The following is an 18,354-nucleotide window of genomic DNA, read 5'->3' on the forward strand; positions in this document are numbered from 1 at the left end:
ACGATCCCACCTTTCCAAATATTTAAGATTGGGATGTCTGTATCTGTTTGGCTCAGTCTCTAGTCTTTGTTGTTGGGGTGTGATATTATTACTCCAGAGCTTCCCAGTATTGTTACAGAAGGGAGAACAAGTCATCACAACTAATATGATCCTAGCTGAAGTAGTATAATAAGCAATAACAGTAGCATCAAGCTTTTTTATTTTAAAGGGAGTAAAATTAAGCACAACAAAACAGAGCAAAATGGGACACAAGAAAGCAATGTAAAAGATATAAATTTCAAAGCTAGACAACCTGAGATCTTCACTGTCTATCATACTGTCTCTTATTTTCTTCCTAATAGTTGTCCATGTCTTTGCATACAGAGAATTCATACATAGTATAACACTGATCTGAACAGAATAAGGAGGGCATTTTAGGTCTTCAAAACCAGACAAAAGGGAAGGCACTAGTGGATGTCATAGTCTCTTGGTCTTTTCAAAATAGCCATCCATACTTTTATGTATATTGAAGTTCAACAAAACAAAACAGGCGGGGATGAGGGAGGGATTGCTTGGTGTCCCAGCGCTCCAGGTCCCAGCATAGCATGGGTCCCAGTAAATGCCAGTGGCTCGTGTCCTGGGCTGCCACAGCCTGCCATGCTCACAGCCATTCACCAGGGTGGGGGAGGGGTTGATTTAAGCTGTTTTTTTTTTTTTCTAATGAACTGACCATTTCACTGCCCAAGTTCTGAAATGGCCAACAGACCATAGAAAGACATCTCTTTAGGCTCCTGCTTGAAACCAACAGTGTCAGGAAGCTGTTGGCCTTGATTCAGGGCCAGAGTAGCATCAAGCTTACAGTTTAGAAAAACTGACAAACTGTATGGTAACTATTAATTTTGTACCTCGAACCACAGTAGCAAAATCTACAGTTACATGACAGAACCAGTTGTAAATTAGGAGCTTGTTTGCAAAGCATTTCCCTTTGGTAGAGTGGTTTTAGCCTGTGGTAGGGGATGATAGGGTTTTCAGCACAGTAAAAAAGAGAATATAAAATAAAAATAGCCTTATTCTAAGGACTCAGAGAGAACTCCATGACCAGTGGAAACTGGCTTTCTCTGCTGGATCATGGGGCATGGAACATACATATAACCTCTGACCAGAGTGGCATTTAGGACAGGCATTGCTGACACATGAGCAGCTGATTGGGACTTTTTTGCACCACTGGTAGAGGGAAAAGGAAGTTGTCATAGGGGAAGGGGGAAGTGACCTCAAGGTAAACTTCCCTTGGTCCTGTCTCCCACTACCATAATATCATATCTAGGGCAAAATCCTTTCATTCCCATCTTTTTATTGTTAGGAAAAGGGCAAAGTCTCTCTCTTACTATTTCCTGCTGAAAGGAGGCACTGTCTTGGGGTGTAGGGAGGTTGATGGGATGATCGTTAATGCCCATGTATAAGTTGGTGTCAGGTGTTTCAGCCAGGACAACTTTATCACTGATGAATGCCTGCATCTTAGACTGGAAAACAAAGAGATAATGTGCTGTGAGGAGGCAGGCCACTATCATATTTAAGGACCCAGGGGAGGTAGAAGGAAAGATGTCTTTGATTTAAATATGTCATTTTATCAGGACCACAGTGAGGTAGAATTCTGAAAAATAAGTATGGGGTTAGGAGAAGTGAAGTTATGATTATTCCCCCTTCTGAAAGGGTAACAGTTAAAAGCATAGGTAGGTAGGGCTTGTCTCTGGTCCAGGAGTTGAGCTGGAAAGAATAAGAGGGGTGTGGAGAGCTGTGGTTATGTCACTATAAGGGAGATAAGAGCCTAGGCCAACAGGGATCTCATGTTTGACTAAGCATCTGAGGGTAGAGAAAACTAATAGTTGTCATGTATAACAACATGAAGACAATCTTATGCATAATGTGGGTGTCTTTACAAAAGACTGTTAAGAGTCCTGCTGTAAAAAAATTATTAATAGAATGTAAGGAATTAGGAACCAAATTGGATAACAAAACATGATTTAGCCTGAGAGTTGTGGCTATGAGGCCTTGGTGAGATGGAATGAGTGGGCAATAGGATGATTAGATTTAGGGCTTGGAGGGCATCATTTGAATAATGTGGAACTAGGATGGCAGTCCAGCAACTTTGACCAATGTTGGGGTTGCCAAGAAGACCAGGTAGGGGCTGCTCCACCTTGGTTGTAGTCCCTGTGATGATTTTCTGTAACAAGATTTTAGTAAGTATATCAGCCATTTCCCTGGTTGTGGGAAAGGCTTTTATCTATCCTCAAAAAGTACAAACAAAGATGAGAAGGTATTTGAGAGATTCGTGGCAAGGCATGTGTGTAAAATCTACCTGCCAGTCCTGACCAGGGTTGTGTCCAGAAAATTGATGAATAGGAAAGGAATGGGGTGCTATGTGTCGCTGAAGAGAGATTTTACTATAGCAATAACAGGTGTAAGTTGTTGAGACCTCAGAATGTTTGGTTCAGTCTACATAAACACAAAGGAATAAAAAAGGCATTTTTAAGATCTACTATAAAGTGAGTGGTGGAGGAAGGGATATGAGAGAGCATGGCATAAGGGTTTGGCACCACTGGGTTGATTGGGGTAACAGCACTATTGATTACTCTAAGGTACTGTACTAGACAGTAAGACCCATCAGGCTTGAGTACTGGGAGAATTGGCAGTATTACAGGGTGAATGGGTAAGTTTAAGAAAACCATTATCTAAAAGGCACTTAATTATAGGTTTAAGTCCCTATAAATGTTTGAAAGCTATGGGATATTGGGGAACACAAGGAAAAATTGAAGGATCCCTGAGACAAATTAAAATAGGCATGGCATGGATAGTGCAGGTGGGATTGGAGGTATCTCAAAGTATGGGATCAACCAGAGAAGGGAGTCTGGAACCTGCATGGAATAGGCCCTGTCTGCAAAGGCTGTGTAAGTTGGCCATTAACACCCACTATAGAGACTCAGGACTTAATATAGTGGCCTGAAAACTCAGAAAGAACACTATACATGGCCTCTATGTCCACAAGTACAGAGAATATCTTTCCTGAGGCCTCTAGTGGGACTTGGGGCTCTAAGAAGGATACCTTAATGGAGGGCTGTAGACCCTGAGCCCCATCAGTCTTCAGCAGCAAGTCCGAGTAGATCAGTCAGTAATGAATCCAGTGGTGATGCAATTTCCTATGAGGGCAAGGAGTTAGAGGGTGGCTTACCTGCTCTCTGGCAGCAAGGACAGTCACTCTTCCAGTGACCCTTGAGATTGCAATAGGGGTAAGGCCCCAGAAGAATGCTGGGGTTGGGGTACTCTCTTGCTCAATGTCCTTCTTTGTTGCATTTGAAGCATGGTCCTGGAGGAGCTCAGGCAGCTCTACCTTGTCTCCCTTGTCTAAGTTTACCTGTCTCAGAGCTCCAAGTGTCACTGCTAATGGATCAGATTATTTTTCCTTTTGATTTTTATCTCTGTTGTTGAAAACATGAAAAGCCATATTAAGAAGGTCTCCCTGTGGGGTTTGAGGGCCAAGTTTAGCCTTTGGTCTTGGGATCTGGCCCACAGTGGAAGTATCTGCTTCCTCCACAGTCTGGTTTTTAGACATCTGGTTTTTATTTTGGGTAGGTGTACAGCTTTAAGTCTAAAGGAGACAAAGGCAAAGAATCACTTAAGTATGAAGGAGTCAAATAATACAATCAACAGAGTATTTATGATTATAACTTTAGTAATGGCTTCCCATAAGGAGGATAAGGTCCAGGGAATTTTAAAAACTGACATGTCATTCATTTTTCATATACACATTTAATTGTATAAGTACCTCTTATGCTGTTAGAATGTCTAATGTCATCTGATTTTTGCAGGATGGCCTGTTTTATTAATTTTACCTTTTCATTTAGGAGATCAGCTACAGTGTCATTTAATGCCAGTTGAGTATAGTTAATTATGGCCCCAATATGCCTGGCACCCGCTGGTTGAGGGCTGAGCCAGGGCCAGTGGATGGGCTGGGAAAGGCTCAGACCTGGCCCCTGCCCCAGCCTCAGCTCCAGTGCCAGTCTCATTGCTCTGTTACCCCCTTCATCATATAACCTTTTGTTCTGGAAAAGATCTGGTGATCCCAGCAAAAGGAATCGATAAGGGATTTATAATTATCTCTTAATTTTAGTTGTTGAACATCCAGAAGATTAATAACAGTACAGTACAGTACAGGCAGTAAGCTTAACGTAGAATATTAAATGGAACTATTCTTTATTAACCATGGATGTTTTAACATTTGAGCACTGAAGAAATTTGTGACATTGTTTGGACTGCTCACTATTTAAGCATCTCTAAGTATAACATATACATTATATACATTTTTGTTTAAAATTATCATTTGACTGGTAACCTTGTATTTGTCTGACCTGAATCTCCTGGCTGAAACACAAGAAAAAGGCAGATGTTTGGATTTGAAAGAAAACACTTGTCATCATAAACAATCCCAATTTTATATTTGAAGGCATGAATATACCATCAGATTAGCAACAATGAATTGTCTTAGCCATATGAACTTTAGTTGGGGTATTTCCCATAAGGCTATGGAGATGATTGGGGCCTCCAATTAATGAACAAGAGCTGGTTAAAGTTACTAGGTGGCCACTCTCTTGTTTATCAATTGGAGTCTTATCCAATGTTTCCTCAACCCAAGGGATTTTGTTTAACCAATTTTAGCATCATTTTGACCAGCTGGCAGCCTAGGTGGAAACATGTTTTTTAAATCTACAACCCAAATAAATCTTGATTACATGATCTGAAAATATAAAAGAGGATGAAAAATTGTTGAGCTCAACTAAAAAGAAACAGCTGTTTACAGAGCAGGCAAATAGACAAACAGACAACAGATATATAAACTGACAATCATCTTATTAAATTAGAGTGCACTCAAATATATTTGGCCAATTTGAACTATAATAAATAGACTAGTGTGAACCTTTTTGTAAATCAATTAATAGAGATCTCCTGAAATAAGAATACCAGAAAAGGAATCTAATTTATGATTAATGTGAGATAGCTCAGAAAGTTAAAAAAGGAATGTAAATATTAGTTAATCTTTTGGGGCCAGCCTGTTCCCAAAGCAGGAGTAGAGATCCATCTGGCAGGCGTGTGTGGGCAATCAATATGGCTGCTGGCTACCATGTGGCTTGCCAGAAGGCTGGAATGCCCAAGACCGAGCATGGTGGCTGGCAGAGAAAATGGCGATGCAGGGAAAAAAGACAAAGAACCCTCAGACAGGACAGATGACTCAGGTGGGTGAGGACTGAGGAGTTGGAGACTGGGGAGAGATGCTAGGGGAAGGATTAGAGACCCTAGGGGAAGGATTAGAGACCCTTGTGGGTGAAGGAGAAGGAAAGGACGGCACAGGGGGTAAAGAAAACTCTGGCTGAGAATGCTGCAGGATTTGGTATGAGAGATACACGGGAGAAGCTGTTAAAGACAGGAGCTGCATCATAAGTGTGGGACGGGCAAGAGATCCTAGTAGAGCAGAGTGAGCCAGAAGATTTGGGCCATCATAGAAGACAGAGTGAGAGAAGGACGCGTCCTGAAAGTGAAAAAGGCCTAAAGATGCTAACTTGCTCGTGACAAAAGCATAAGTAAAAGTCAGCTTTTTGGTTTTTATAGCCTTCTAGAGGCCAAGAGCATCAAGGTTATGAACAAGGTGCCCCAGAGGTGTGTTTTTCAGGGGACAGGAAGTGGTCCCCAAGACCAAATTATAAGTGAGCTGAGAGAACAACTTCACCTTGGGACATAAGAGCTTTATCTCCCCCCAAGGAAGTGGAAGCTGTGCTGGGTCACACTTAACAAAAGAGATTATCACCTATTTTGAAAGTGTGACACAGAAAGTCCCAACAGCCATCCTCCTGGGCCTGGTCACCGAAGAGTGCAGGGCGGGGTCCCAGAAAACAAAAATGTCAGTCTTGCCTCAAGCTGTACAGCCTAAGGAGTGTGAAAACTGGTATCTCTGTTTGGGACAGCAGAATAGGTTTTCTGTTGCAAGCTTGCTAAGGAACGGAAACAGAAAACCCTGGATGGTAGCTTTCCATATTCAGTGAGGAAGGTGGCTGTTGCATGTGGATTAGCAGCAGCAAGTAAATAGTCCCAGAGGAAGAAAAAAGTGGTTATTAGACAGGGGCACTCAAACAGGGAGGGGTTCCTAGGAACCACCCACTGCCTTCCCGGTCAGGGAACCAAATGATAGGGTTTTCAGCACAGTAAAAGAGAGAATATAAAATAAAAATAGCCTTTATTCTAAGGCATGGAGAGAACCCCATGACCGCCAGAGCCTGGCTTTCTCTGCGGGATCCTGGGACATGGAATACACATATAACCTCTGACCCGAGTGACACTTAGGGCAGGCATTGCTGATGTGTGAGCAGCTGATTGGGACTTTTTTCACGCCACTGGTAGAAGGAAAAGGAAGTTGTCGTAGGGGAAGGAGGAAGTGACCTCAAGTGACCTTGGCCCCGCCTCCCGCTCCCTTAATATCCTATCTAGGGCAAAATCCTTTCATGGGAAATTTAGAAGGATCATGTATAAAATGAAGAGGACCAAAACCAAAGTAGAAGCCATGGTGGAGGGCAAAGGATGATCACACGAGCTTTGGGAAACTAGCGAAGGGGACAAAGAAAAAGTATGAAGAAGCAAGAAAGGGATTATCTGAACTTGGTCTCTGAGTTGGGGGGATAGGGTTAATTTTCTGTGGCTGTTCTCCTGAGCCATTTAGAAAAACAAGGAAAAATAAAAATTAATAATACTAATAATAATACAAAAGAAAAAGGGGAGAGCCCCACCCACCTGCTTCTAATCCATATGTTTCTGTCCTCAAGCACAATGCTGGCTCACATGACTGACCACCTATTGGCATATTGTTAATGTTGCTTCAGGTTTTTCTTGCTCATTAGTCTTGTCTGCCCATCATTTTTACCCTCGTGTGTGTCCTACCGTGTGAGTGGCATTCCCTGGTCATCTGCTCCCACTGATATAGGGGGAGGGGCCAGTCACCTGTTCTCATGTAAATAACACCTGTTGGCTTGTATCGTTACTGTTTCATGAAACATTTCCATGGGTCTTACTTTTCTCTTGTTGCTGAGACAAAATACTTGACACCAAAAATGAAGGAAGGAAAAGTTTATTTGCCTCACAGTTTGTGGAGGTTTCATCCCATAACTGGCTGACTCCAAGGCAAGATGGCATGGCTGAGGGGCAACATGGTGGCTGCAGCAGATACCAGAAGTGAGAAGAGCAAACGAGCCAAAGGAAAAAGCAGACCTCCCTGCCTCCCCAGTACTGTATGCTCAACTACCTGCCCCTGAGCAGGTACAGCACTCACACTGCCAATCCCAGAGACAATAAACCAATCCCAAACGCTAGACTCAACTGCTTTCAAAAGGCCTGCCCTGCCATGACTGCATGAGACTTTGGGGGGACATTTAAACACAAACCATAACACCATGCCTCTAGTTCTGCCTTTCTATTATGCGTGCCTATGTCAGGGTCCTACTGTGTCCATGGTGCTCCCATAGACCTCTGGGCCTGATTCCTGCCACCGAAGGGAGGAAGGGGCCGACGTTAGACTTCTTTCATGACCCAGGCATCAGTGGAGGAAGTGGGAAGCGGGAACTCACATTCCTTTTGCCACCCACACCGTCCAGGCCAGTGGAGGATGAGAGAGGTTCTAAGTCAGACTCCTCCTGCCAGCCATGCTGTCTGGAGACAATGGATCATTCTAATAATTTAGCTGTATGAAGTATGACTAAAAACTACAGTGCAAGTTTAAATCAAAAATTATTACCACAAATGACACATTGCTGTTAATTCCCTTAGTCACTGCCCTTGGCTTCAAACTACTCATCCCACTATCGTGGCCACTTGCTGAAGCAGTTCTGGGAATCTTCTTTCATGAGTGTCGTTAGCTGCACTGTGGTGATTGCTCTGCTATCCTGAATTGACTGAAAACATTTACCTTTCATATCCATTCTGACTTTGGAGAAGGGCCAGATGTTGCACAGTGCCTGACCCAGTGAATAAGGTGGGTGAGGACACACTGTGGTATTTTCATGAGTACGCCTTTCCACTGGATGGCACTTGGCAGCAGCATTCTGTATAGTTTGGGTCACATCTCCTAAAGACATGAACAAGAGAACTTGTGGAGTGGCTTTAGAAAGTGGCAAGAATGATGGGACACATGCATTTGGAGTGAGGAGGATTTTGAAGGACATTCATGGCAATGTGTTTTTTAGTAAATGTTTTAAAATTTAAACATTCACCATATATTTGATTACCTCTTTTAAGGGGACTGCAGGTGCTATCTTCTTGTCAGATGACATCTTCTTGTCAGATGGTCCTTTGTGACTGGTTTGTGTCACTCAGCATAATGTTCTCAAGTCTAGTCCCCCTTCAGATGGGCAGGACAATGGAGTTGTGTTCTCAACAATGGACCTTTGATGGCCATGGGCATTCAGCTCTAAGACAGACTAAGAGTGAGGAGAACGGAGATGCTGGGAAGTATAGAGCTAGGGGTCCCTCAAAGGCAACCCTGAATGGTTCTGTAATATCATCAGCAGGTGCCTCACAGCCGGAACAGGAAGGGAGGGCAGCAAGAACTTCCCAGAGGCAGGCAGGCAGGCAGGCAGGCAGGACTGCTTCTCTGGAGCATCCATTTGTGGTGAAGCTGATTCTGCCAGCATCCTGACACCTAGGGGAGAGCACACAGGCTTCTTGGGGAGGGGCTGGGAACATTCTCTCAGGGATTGTAATGATGGTCAAATAGCTGGACTTCATGCTGGGGTCCAGGCTCAATCTAGGAGGGGTGAAATATTAGAAAAACCAAACTTTGGAGGAGGGAAGGAGCTGGTTCCTGTTGGTGACACCAATCTTGGATTAGGAAGACAGGCCTGATCTTGGGTGCCCCCTGCTGGAAGGGAAGTGGAATCTCATTGGTTGTCTGGGAGGCAAGCTGGATTCCTAAGGAGCTAGTGAATTCACAAGTTTTGCTTATTGTGGTTCGAGTTACTCCTTATCAACTGTAATCTAAGTTTTTAAAAAGTTCCAGAAGCAAACAATTCCTAAGTTTTAAATTGTATTGCCATTCTGAATATGGTGATGAAATTTATGCCATCCTGCTCTGTCCTGCTGGGAACACGGACCATCTCTTAGTCCACTGTGTCCAGGCTGTATACTCTACCCACCCCTTACTCACTTGGTAGCTATCTTGGGTCTCAGGTTGACTCTCATCCTCTCATCGTATCACAGAGTTTGTGTTCAACAGAAGATTTTTCAGGGGAAGGACATTTATGTAATTTTTAATACATTATATTATTATAATTGTTCTATTTTATTATTAGGTATTGTTATAACTATTTGACTGTACTAATTTATACTTTAAACTTTATCAGAAGTATTTATGTATAGAAAAATGCATGTATATAGGCTTTGGTACTATCCAGAGTTTCAGGTATCAACTGGGGTTCATGGCTCATATCTCCCAAGGATAATAGGGGATTCAGGTCAGCTCAGAGGAGACTATCATGCACTCTGCCCCCTCTTTCCCTGGAATCTCACCTTCCATCCCCCAATACCCAGTGATCTTAGAGCACAGGGACTTTTTCCACCTACAACATGAAGTTACACCTGGGTGTTAGTACCTGGGCACACCTGTCGCCAGCTAAAGAAAGCTTGGGTGGGGGATTTAAGGGGGGAAGTTTGGCCTCAGTGCTCCCGTCCTCTTCATTCCAGTCTGGCTTTTGTCTCTAATTATGGGCTTTAATCCAGGTGGCACCTGACTCAATGCATCCTGCTTTCAGGACTGTATGCTCTCCACAGCAGCAGTTATGTGAGGGTGATGGCTACCTTGATTCAAGTGGGGCCACTGTGGGTGAAGCACCCATGGGAGCCAAGATCACCAGCTTCCTGGGGCCAGTCCCAGGAACATGATGGGAAAAGGTCATCAGAACCGAGCTGCTCAGGAGCGCAAGTGGGAAGCTGAATAGTATCTGCTAATTGTGTGGCTTTTCATCTCCCTGCAGACCTCACATCTTCTGTAAAATTGGATTAAGCCCACCTCTTCCACAAAATCAAGACAGGGCATTTTATGTATAAGATGAGATAAACAAAAATAACTCTTTTTTTTCCATTTTTTTTGAGATAGGGTTTTGCTACACAGTTCAGACTGGTATTGAATTCATTTTGTCACCTAGGCTGGCCTCAAACTCACAGTGATCCTCCTGCCTCATCCTCCTAAGTGCTGGGATTACAGCCATGTACCACCGACCTGGCAGTGGTTCCTTTTTTAAAGTATTTTTAGCATAATAGGAAGTATACAACATGTAATTTGCCATTTGAGCCATTTTAGATTTGGCCGCTGTCAGTGCGTTCACCCTATCGAGAACCCATCACGCCTCCCATCTCTAGAACTGTTTCAACCACCCAGACTGCAGCTCTGCACCGATTTAATGCAAACTCCATTTTTCTTCCTCAGCCCCTGGTGACCCCCAGGTGACCACCATCCTTTGTCCGCCTATGACTCTGATGACTGTAGGTACCTCACATGGGTAGAAGCATTCAGATTGGTCCTTTGTGACTGGTTTGGGTCGCTCAGCATAATGTTCTCAAGGTTCCTTCACGCTGTAGCCTGTGCCAGAACTCCTCGGCTTTCAAAGGCTGATCAGACACTCACACCGCGCAATGCTCACCCCACCACCCACCAGGAAGCACGGAGCTGGTGACTGTCTTTTGGAGACTATGAATAATGTTGCTATGCACATGGGTATAGTACAGATATGCTTGTTTGAATTTCTGATTCCTAATATTTTAGATATTGGAGTTTATGTTTTAATCGGGGTGGGGCAGACAACAGCCGCCCTCCTTTGCCCCGCATTACATCCTGTGTAATTTCTCCTGTAGCCCATGTCTTCCTTCACTACATGGGGCACAGAGCAGTCCCTTTTCAGTTCCTCAATGCTCAGCATCTGTGAGTGTGCCTGCTTCGTGGCAGAGGCCTCTGCGGCAGACAACGGACAAAGGATGCGATTTATGTGCCATGGCTCTCCATTTGCGGTCATCTCAATTCAGGGCACACAGAGAGCAGGCACTAAAAGGGATTGAAGGAACTAAAGCCTCAGGAAGGGATGCATGCAGTTGCTACTGACTTTTCCTTGGCCTGAGACTGAACATGGACGTTTCTGGAAGTTAAGTTACTAAGTGTACAATCCTGCTCCCTTTGCTCACCCAGGAGTGTCGCTTTATCGCCACTGCAGAGGTACAGTTTGCTGTAAGACTGGATCATAACTGTAATGAGAGTGACACACAGATGTGCCTTCGACTCCCACCCACCTTCCCCCTGCCAAAATGCACACTTTAATAGGAGCAACGTGGGGCACGTTGCATCTAAGTGAGCTGCCCCTGAATCAGAGCATTGGTCTTTTCTGAAGACTGTGTGGATCCTTCATGAGGAAGTAGCCAGGTCCTCGGCAGGGAGTGGCCTTACCACTCAACACTGGTTAAAAGATTAGCTCAACTGTTTGAAAATTTAAATGATTACTGGCAAATGCTTTTTTATTTCTCAACTAATTTATCTATAAAGTCCACCAGGTAGTTGACTTAGATACATTTATACTACACAGACCCTGAGACGGGATTTTCAGAGCCACGACGTGCTTCAAAACACCTGCTTTCCACAAACGGTATGGGATCAGCGCTCAGTGTCACAGGCTTTGCACGGGTGACTTCGTTTTGTCCAGGCATTTGAAGACAATTGAAACTCTCTGAAAAAGAAACCACTCTCACGGCTAGGATGCTGCCATCAACACGGTCGAGGCTGCTGGCCAGGCTCCATGATGATCAGCAGTGCATGGCAGCCTCGCTCTGTCTTGGGTCTGGTCACAGTACACAGTCGCGGCCCTCATTGGCAAAAGAAGATAGCTGTACTTTGGTAGGGGTGGAATGGCCTGGACTCCTGCTGGCCAGTCCAGAGGGCACTTACCAACTCTGAATCACTCTGCAGCTTCACATTTAAAAAAGCAAAAAACAGGCCAATCCTGTTGATCTGTTCATACTGTTACATATGTGAGCTCTTTGCATTTCTTTCATTGATGTACGGTGTTCTCGTGGCCACTTCTCCAGTGACAGGCATTCTGGTTTTGTACTTCTTTGCTCTTACTAGAGTGCTATGATGAGTATTCTTGTCACATATGCCTGTGTTTGGGTGGTAACAAGATCATAGAGCGATGAGGTGTTTGCAGTTTTGTTTTTACTAGCTCACCTAGCCATTCATCAAAGTGTCTGTGCCAGTTTCCACTCCTTCTGGAGGGCAGGAGAGTAGCCTCTCAAATACTCAACATTTCCATGTTTCGGTCATTCTGGGGATGAAATGCTGTTTTGCATTTGTCTTCATTCTCATGTTGCTGTTGACTCATTTTAGCATTTGAGAGACACCCCATAGGTTGGTGATGGCTGTTTCTGGCTGACTCCGAAGGGCAAATAATCATCCTGTGAGTTGGTGCAGTCCATACCTCATGGCTTTTAGTGGCAGGCCTTGTGGTAGCTTCCCCCACCCCCCATAAAAAGCTGTAGTAAGAAGCTTCATCTTCCCTTTCTGTGTTGCAAAAGTTTTGCTGACCTGAACACAATCAAGGAGAAACAAAGCCCCCAAGTCTGGCCAGCAGCACGAAATGGCCCATGCTTTGGGCCACCATGAAGCAGCAAGGGACAGTTCCTGTGCCAGTGACCACGGTGCCTTGTACGGTCAGCCTCTGCAGAGGGCTATAGTGCACTAATCTGGCAAAACCTGCTGCTGGTCTCAGTGCACTAACCTGGCAAAAACTAGACAGTGTTCACCCTGCCTCTGGGGACTTTTTGATGACGCAGAATCCTCTGATGAAATTTAGATTCTGAGGTCTTAAACAAAGGGTTCAGTAGGGGATGGTCACCTTTTTGCTTTGAGGAAACAGGACAGGGAGGGGAAGGAAGACCTAAGACTGGGTGCTTACTTTTAGGGTTCAGATCTAGAATGTACCCCCAAGTCTCACATGTTCAGAGGTTATGCTTTTGCAAGGCGATCGAATCACAGGGGCTCTATGTACAGGAAAGTGTGCTGTTTGAGGTGGAGACTGGTTAGTAGAGAGGGTCATTAAGGGTGTGACCTCAAAGGGTGTATCTCTCTCCCGAGCCCCTCCATTCGCCCTGCTTCCTGGCTTCCTGATGAGAGCAGTTTACCTTCCCACCAGGCCTTTTCTCTCTTGGAGCTGGTGATTAGGAATGGATGAGATGTCTGGAACCATGAGTCAAACTATGAGAATCCACTCATTCTGTTGGTGAAAATTTGGATTCAAATTCAGGCTTTGCTATTTTGTTCTCTAATTTCTTACCCTGTAAAACCTGGCTAAGATACCAATCTCCACAAGAGAGCTTGGTCTTCCTCATTCGCCCGGTCTAAACAGGGTAGTTACCTTGAGGGGTCTCCGTGGCTTCCAGCAGGATAAAGATCATAGCAGGTGGGAAGGGTTTGGATAAATACCTTGGATAAACACTGTGGAGAAAAGCCATCAGGTGTAGTCTCAGCTGTAGAGGAAACTGGACTGGGAGTTCTCCCAGCCGCCAACACCTAGTTTCACTTTAGATGCAGAAGAATGTGCTTTGGGGGATGTATCTGCTTGGCCGGGACGATTTCTGGCTGTTTAGGAAGCCGGGCAGCAGAGTGGGAGAGAATTTCCAAAATGACAAACTCAAGTCTGGTCCGGCGTCCTGATCTCACAGTCCCTGTCGGCCACCGAACGCCACCTGGTGTCAGGTCTCCGCTACTGTCCAGAAACCACGTGTAAGAAAATGCTTACAACCTAACTACGCACTTTGGCGTCGACCCTTCGTAACCAATAGGGAAGGAGGAGGAGGGGTAGAGTCAAGCGAGCGCCCAATCAGCTCCTGCTTTCTGAGAGGAGGGCGGGGCTCGGGATTGACCACGTTGGGTTTGTCCGCAGCGCTAATTACTTTTTCCGAAGGTTGCAGCGCTGCACTCCCGGCTGGCGCAGCAGCCTCGCGCGCTCCTGCTTCACCGCCGCGATCAGGGGCTGCTGGTCCCGAGTACCATGTGTGACGGCGCCCTGCTGCCTCCTCTGGTGCTGCCCTTGCTGCTGCTGCTGGTCTGGGGACTGGATCCGGGCACAGGTAGCACTCCCTCTTCTCGGTGCGCAGCGAGGCGCCCCGGCCGCAGCGGCCGACGCTGACAGCGCTGGGGAGGAGGCGGTGGCCGGGAAAGGGCTGCGCTCCGCGGGCGCTCTCGGCCCAGCCGCGCTCTCGGCGGGAGCCTGGCGGCCACTCCAGGCACTTCCCCGGGGTGACGGCCGCGAGGGGGCTCCGGACGGCGTGGGCTGCTGGGGCGCGGGTAGGGAGGGCAGCCCTGGCCGGGCAGCTCCGGGCCGGCGCTGACGCGGCTCCTCTTTCCCCACAGCCCTCGGCGACGCGGCGGCCGACGTGGAGGTGGTGCTCCCGTGGCGGGTGCGCCCGGACGAAGTGCACCTGTCGCCGCTGCCCGGCGCTCCGGGACCCCGAAGGCGGCGGCGACCCCGCGCGCCCCCCGCAGCCCCGCGCGCGCGGCCCGGAGAGCGCGCCCTGCTGCTGCACCTGCCGGCCTTCGGGCGCGACCTGTACCTGCAGCTGCGCCGCGACCTGCGTTTCTTGTCCCGTGGCTTCCAGGTGGAGGAGGCGGGGGCTACCGGGCGCCGCGGACGCCCCGCCACCGAGCTCTGCTTCTACTCGGGCCGCGTGCTGGGTCACCCCGGCTCTCTGGTCTCGCTCAGCGCCTGCGGCGCCGCCGGCGGCCTGGTACTGCACGCGCCCCCTCCAAGTCTGCCAGTCCGGTCGGTTGTGACGCCCGGGGTGGTCCCCGCGGAGGGGTAGGGTGGACGTCCGGGATGTGGGAAAGCTAGGCTCCAGGGCTCTAAAGAGAACTTATTTCTTACCCTCTCTCGCCTTCTACCTCCATTCCGACCTTTCTAAACTCCACGCAAAGTGAGTGGAAAGAGAGGTCCCCTCTCTCAGGTTGGAGCTCCAGGGGTGCGGAGTCTGAGGGAGGCGGGCTTGCACAGATGGTGAGCTGCTGTCGGCCCTGGAAGTAGCGCCAAGACTGTCAGGCCTCCAGAGCGAGGGCGTATCTGCTCAGGTGTAGAGAATGCTGCAGTGCACAGGTGTGTGTGTGCACACCCAGCTCTGCTGTGTATCTCCGCTACTCGGGTGGGGGTGGTGTTGACCTCCCTTCTGTACTTTTGAGTCTGGATGCCTGGAAAAGAAACCTTGGCAGGGACCTCAGGCACCTGTGTAACCCCACTGTTAATTGAAAAGTAGTAACTAGAAGGGGAGAGTTGTCAGCATCCTTGTTTGATTCTTTTTGGCATCCATCCTCAAGGACAGTCCTAGAGCTCCCCCTCCTCCAAGTCGCTGTCCTAACCTGTGACAAGTACTTGGAGTATTTGAGTGAGGCGAGTTCTTGAGTACTTTTGCCTTGTCTGGACTCACCCTTGATCACTTGACTGCGCTGGTACCCAGCCAAACACTTCTCGCCTTGTGCCTGGTGCCCCTCAGGAGCGCACATGGCTGGCAGATGGGCTGCCCCTGCAAAGCCTGGTATTGACTGAAAGCGTGAAATGCGTGGGTCGTTTCTTTATGTTGTGTCACGATTGAGTCTACAGAGACAGATTCGGATACTGTTTTGTGTCCATCCTTCCCAGGCACAGGGACATTGCTTCTCTTCCCTCTTATCTTGCACCACTATCTGGAATTCTCTGGCCCTTACCCGCAAGTTCCTGGGAATTGCAGCACAGCCAGAAAATATGGAGGTCCAGGTTTTTATGTGAGCCTTCTGCTTTCTCCTGAGCACTATGGAGTGATGGGCATGTATGGAGGGATATGAGGTGGAGGGGTCCTGGGTGTATTTTCCTGGGATCAACCTGATTCTCCTTTCAAGACTTTTCAGAGTTCTGAATTTAAGGTGTGATTCGCTTTTGCTTGACTAGGAGAAATTGGCAGATTTGGTGGAACACGGAAAATGATACAGACTAGGGAAGGGGTATGTTAAAGTGGAAGGGGGCAGAGGATGTGGGGTGTGGGTGGGGAGTGCTGAGGCAGGGGTGAGAAAGGCTCTGATCACTGTGGGGCTCAGGTCAAGCCTGTATCATGTTCTGGGAGGGACTCAAAGGCCCACATCATTTTTCCTATTTTTGCCAAAGTGTTTCAAGTCTAGGTCACATCACTGCATTGTGTGTGGAAACATCTGAATCCCATTTGCTGCGGTTTAGTGAGTTTCTGTAGAGGTCAGAGTTTATACTTCTTGGTGTAAAGTTTCCAGCAAGGAACTATCTGTGAAGGTGCAGAGGCTGGAAATCTGGAGGACATTGATTTAAAGTCCTTGCCGAGTGAGCCTCCTCTGATGGCATCTGTGCCTGCTTTTCAGGAAAGCCGTCCTTCCCTCTGGCACCATGTGGGGGCGCTGTGCTGTAGATAAAGGAACCTGGCCAAGAGGCTGACTTCACCATGTGCCGGTGGCCGGTGGACCTCTAAGACTTAGCTTTTCAATTCTGGCTTGAGCAAACACTGCTGTTTAGTCTGCCTGTTCATCCCATTTGTGTGAGTTGGGCATTGGGTTCTTCTCCCCAAATACACTAAACAGAGAAAGGGTTTAAAGTCAGGAGGGGAGGAATAGTGGGGTCACTTGGAGTGGCCTCTCAGTGGCAGCAAGGCTTTGGAGAGCAAAGCAGAGCAAGCCCAGGACTTGGGCTAACAGAGTTTGCTCTGTGTGCCATGCCTGGCCTTGGTTCCCAGTGCAGGTGGGCGGTGATGTTGCATTAGTCCCTCTGGATGGAGGCACAAGCCCTGTGAGGTGGCGACGCAGAGTTGCGTGCCTGTGTTTGTCTGGGCAACTCAGCTGCAACGCATAGGAAGAGAGCAGTGTCCAGTAGGTGACAGGGGGGGTCACTGTGAAGAGAGTATTCCAAAAGCGTGTCTGTATCTAAAGCGTCACTTAGAGCAGGAGTTGGCACACTTTCTGAAAAGTGATGGGGTAAATATTTTGGGCTTTGCAGGCATGTATTTTCTGTCACTGGACAGCACTGTCCTTTCACTGTAAAAGGAGTCACGGATGGGGTGTGAGCAAGTGCATGTGGCTGTGCTAAACCAAACTGTTCCCGATGTTGAGTACCATTAATTGCTGTTAAGCTGTCCATCCCTAATACCTCCAGAAGACAGGGCACAGGGGCAGGGTGGACACAGGCTCTGCTCTTTGTTGCATGGAATCCATGCTCTCTGAGCCCTGATATTGAATGTCTGTGGAATGGAAATGAAGCTTTAGTATCATCATTGTGAATGGGACCTGAAGAATAAATCATATATGCTGGTTTGTAATCCTCTGTTGGAGGGCAGAGGGCTTGTGGCAGCTCTTGGCGAGCCATGCCACCTGCACTTTTTGGATCATCAAAGACCCTGGGCACAAGAATTGTGTTCTGCTTATACATCTTTGCTTTATTACACTTTAGGGAGTCTTTAGACATAGTGTAGATTTTTCTAGGAGTTCTTTTCTATAACCGTAACAGTGTAATGTTTAAGCAGTGAATTTAGGAATGTGAGGAAGGTATCTGTGCATCTAATGGATTTCTCTGCATTTGGATTGGCTGCCCAAACTGCGGTTGGCACAAGAACATGGAAGGCCAGTAGAAATGCCAAGTTGAGCTGTACAGGTAGAGAGGGCAGTGGAGATGTGACTTCGTAGGACGGAATGATGGCAGACATGGTGCCCAAGGGAAGAACAGTGCGCCTTGTCTGGAAGGAGTGGATAAAGGACTTGCTTTAGACACAGGGAATGGAGAGAATGAGAGGGCTGCAGGTCCTGTCTCAGAGGGTATGGCTTCCAGCATGGTGGCCGTTTGTCCTTCTGTAGAGACTCTTGAGTTCTAAAGTCTGCCCACCAGAACCTATCCATCCCTTCTTGGCCAAGAGTGCCACTGGAGTGTTGGGACCAAGCGACACCAAAGCCACCTGCAGTGGGTTGAGAGAAGGGCGGGGCTCCTCAAGCCGGGCTCCCTGAGCCATAGCCAGTGCCACAGGGCTCTTACAGTGTCTCTGATCTAGACCCTTGCACTGCCCAGACAGCATTTTTGTGGCATTTGGTGCATCTGCATTCAGTGTAGTCCCTGTTAGAGTGGATGGGGCAGCCAGTTGAGGTCACAGGAGGTGGAGGAGCCTGCTCTCCAGAGAGCAGCCTGCAGTCACCACCCCTGTGATGAAGGGCAGGCTTGGAATACTGCTGCCTAACGTTTTAGAAAACAGCAGGACTGAACTCTTGGTTGACTCGTTATA

At 47.3% G+C, this 18,354-nt stretch overlaps 1 protein-coding gene and 1 non-coding gene across 4 annotated transcripts in view; one reads left to right on the plus strand and one right to left on the minus strand.

The window, feature by feature from the left end:
- Positions 1-684: 684 nt before the first annotated feature.
- LOC111758558 (small nucleolar RNA SNORA2/SNORA34 family) lies at positions 685-821 on the minus strand. Its single transcript, XR_002792731.1, has one exon. It is a non-coding gene; the product is annotated as a small nucleolar RNA SNORA2/SNORA34 family (small nucleolar RNA).
- A 13,191-nt stretch (positions 822-14,012) lies between these two features.
- The window catches only part of Adamts17 (ADAM metallopeptidase with thrombospondin type 1 motif 17), a 327,254-nt gene continuing 322,912 nt past the window's right edge, over positions 14,013-18,354 (plus strand). For all 3 annotated transcript variants that reach the window (XM_063249924.1, XM_063249925.1, XM_063249927.1), the window contains exons 1-2: positions 14,013-14,175; positions 14,459-14,832. In XM_063249924.1, coding sequence (XP_063105994.1) covers positions 14,097-14,175; positions 14,459-14,832 — 453 coding nt within the window. In that variant the 5' untranslated portion in view covers positions 14,013-14,096. The remainder of the gene's footprint in view (positions 14,176-14,458; positions 14,833-18,354) is intronic.

This window comes from Cavia porcellus, unplaced genomic scaffold, assembly GCF_034190915.1.
Source record: "Cavia porcellus strain 051 isolate PalLab524CR breed Dunkin Hartley unplaced genomic scaffold, mCavPor4.1 scaffold_6, whole genome shotgun sequence".
Taxonomy (NCBI): domain Eukaryota; kingdom Metazoa; phylum Chordata; class Mammalia; order Rodentia; family Caviidae; genus Cavia; species Cavia porcellus.